The 2593-nt window shown below is 54.9% G+C and overlaps 1 protein-coding gene across 1 annotated transcript in view; it reads right to left on the bottom strand.

The window, feature by feature from the left end:
* CBX2 (chromobox homolog 2) overlaps nucleotides 1-2511 on the bottom strand; it is a 9872-nt gene extending 7361 nt beyond the window's left edge. Inside the window, exon 1 of the mRNA XM_011957397.1 lies at nucleotides 1885-2511. Within this exon, the coding sequence (XP_011812787.1) occupies nucleotides 1885-1976 (92 nt within the window). The 5' untranslated portion in view covers nucleotides 1977-2511. The remainder of the gene's footprint in view (nucleotides 1-1884) is intronic.
* Between the last annotated feature and the right edge of the window lie 82 nt (nucleotides 2512-2593).

Below are 2593 nucleotides of genomic sequence, written 5' to 3'. Positions count from 1 at the left end.
AGGAGAAGGAAGCCCAGGGCAAGGAGATGCCAGCAATCCCCTGGGCAGCTGCCTATGCATGAAACCCTCATGCAGGCAAGGAGCAGTATGGGCCCTGCCCTCCAGCCCGCGCAGAGCCTGACTGCTGGCATATGACTCTCCTGGTTTCCTTTTTAAAAATACCTCTGTTCCTAAACTCTACTCTTGAGGAAGATAACGAAAGTGCTGAGTTCTGACGTAGGCAGGGCTCAGTGCATGCCCCACCCGCAGTACCCCCCTGAAGAGCCTCCACACCTCCTGGGCCACAAAGCGCTAGTAGAACCTCCAGCCCCCAGGGAAAGCTTGTATTTCAGGCTACTCTCAAGGGAAGGGGCCCTGGTAATTACACTGGGCAAAGATCATCTCACTGGGGCCTGGAAGGCACCCTCCTCAACGCAGTTCTGATGAGTACCAGGCAAAGCTCATACTCCAACTAAGTACTGGTCCTTAACCCGAAATCTCCTAAAAGGCCAGTGAAGTGTTGCATGGATCTCCTCCGCTGAAATACTAACCTGTGCACGGAGTGCTGTGAGCCTATGCGTCGCCAAGGGCCATACCCCCACCCCCTCCAATACCAAGCAGGTAATGGCCAGCTCCTAGTGCCCAGAGGGAGCTAGCGTGTTGGTGGATGGAGAAGGCTGAACAGCCACCTTCTCCGTTTTCTTTCTTCCACGATGTAATCCAAGCCACCCATGGGTTTTAAACTCTTGTCATCTCAGGTGTTTCTGCTCTAACCAAAACCAGTGGCAAGGGCACAATCTCTCTCAACTGTGAGGACACTGTTAGATGCAGAGAAATGTACCAACCTCTGAAGTGGGTCAAGTCATTCCCCCACCCCAAGGCTCACAGGACCCAGACAGAAAACAACACAAGACAATGGGTTGCCATGACGATTTTCCAAAGGGATTTAAGCAAGCACAGGCTCCTCTTCTTTTTACTCACCCCACCAGAAAACTCTTATTTCCTCACTGTCATGTCCCCTCTGGGAAGACCCAAAATGTTCTGCTACAGCGGAAAAAAGGGAACGCACCTTTCGCTACCAGAGAACAAACCTGCTAGATTGACCCTGGCTGGGAAAGACTCCAGCCACCAATTCTTCTGCCTCTATCCACAGGGCAAGTCCAGCCAGGGGAGCCAGGGGGAGTTATCAGTCAAACACCCCACGCCTTGCCATTGCTTGAGTAGCACTCCCTGGCCCTTCATGCTGGGGTGTGGTGGGCACATCCACTGTCCCCTGCTCACCACCCCTTGCCCTCGAACGTCTCAAGGAGGCCTATCTCTTAGCTCAAGCTTCCTACCTAAAAATAGAAATGACATCTAGAATGACAGAAACAAGTCTGGCCCAATCCGGTCCCATGTATGCTGCAGGCCAGAGCAAAATAAATGTTTCGTTCTTGAGCGACACCACAATAGGCACAAGCGCACGTTGTGTGTTCCAGCTCCCTCTCTGAGCCTTCTCTTGCCTGATGGCACACGCGTGCAGGGCTGGAAGGGCAGGCCTGTGTCACTGTGGCAAACCTGCTATCCTGGTTTTTTGTTAGTGCCATGTGCAAATCACTCAGCAGAAAAGGCCAAGAGAAGCTACATCTTTATCCGAAGCAACTGAAAAAGTTGGTTTCTGCAAGTATGGCTGCCAGAAAAACCAAAGCACAACTTACTTGGGGTCTTCTCAGGGATGGATACAGGCTGGCTGGGAGAAGGTGGGAGAGGGGTTGGCTGGGGACTTTCACAGCCAGTCACAGAGATGGCCCTGGAGACAATCTTGCTAAGGGACCTCAGACCACAGCACCAGCTCCAGCCTCCGGGCAGGCGACCAGCCACCATCCCTCCCCCACGCCCTCCCCACAGTGCTGTCAGCGTCCTCACTTCTTCTGGAAGGCCAGGAGCAGCCTCGGGTCCAGGATGTTCTCCTCCGGCTCCCAGCTGTTATGTCTGCAAAGCAGAGGGCAGGGCAGCATTAGACGCCAGGCTGATGATCACGGCTTTGCAAAGCAGCCCGAGGGGGCCCGCCCTCACCGCTCCTCGACTCAGGCCGATGGCTGTGGCACCGTAGCACCATGGCACTTCTCAAAGTCCAAACCCAGGTTTTGGAGGCTGGCCATTCCCCACCAACCCAGCACTCTAACCTCAAACCCAAAGGGAAACTGCCGCTCCAACTCCCCAATTAAAACAAGGCCACAAGAGGACTCCCACAGTCTCCGCCTGGGAGAAAAACAAATCCCAATAAAACGCAAAGTTGCAGAGAGGGAATCCCCCAAACCCTGGCCTGGAGCCAGAGAAGGAAGGGAAGGCAGGTCCAGGATGCAGGGAGGGGCACAGGCGCCCAGCCCGAGATCCAGAACAATGTGGCGCGCGGGCCGGGGCACCTCGAGGGGTAGCGAAGAGCGAGCGCGGCCCGGGAAAACGGGGAAACGGGGCCACGGGAGCAGCTGTGCACAGAGCCCCTTCCGGGGATGCCAAATCCCCTCCCTTCCATTAAAAGAAAGAAAAAAAAAAGAAACCCTACATCCATCAATAGGAAGCTCAGGTTACAGCAGAGAATCTAGCCAAGAGGAGGGGGGCTTGCACCCCGCGC

This window comes from Colobus angolensis, unplaced genomic scaffold (genome assembly GCF_000951035.1).
Source record: "Colobus angolensis palliatus isolate OR3802 unplaced genomic scaffold, Cang.pa_1.0 Scaffold1, whole genome shotgun sequence".
In the NCBI taxonomy this organism is placed as follows: Eukaryota; Metazoa; Chordata; class Mammalia; order Primates; family Cercopithecidae; genus Colobus; species Colobus angolensis.
This window is presented reverse-complemented; position numbering and strand designations above follow the sequence as displayed.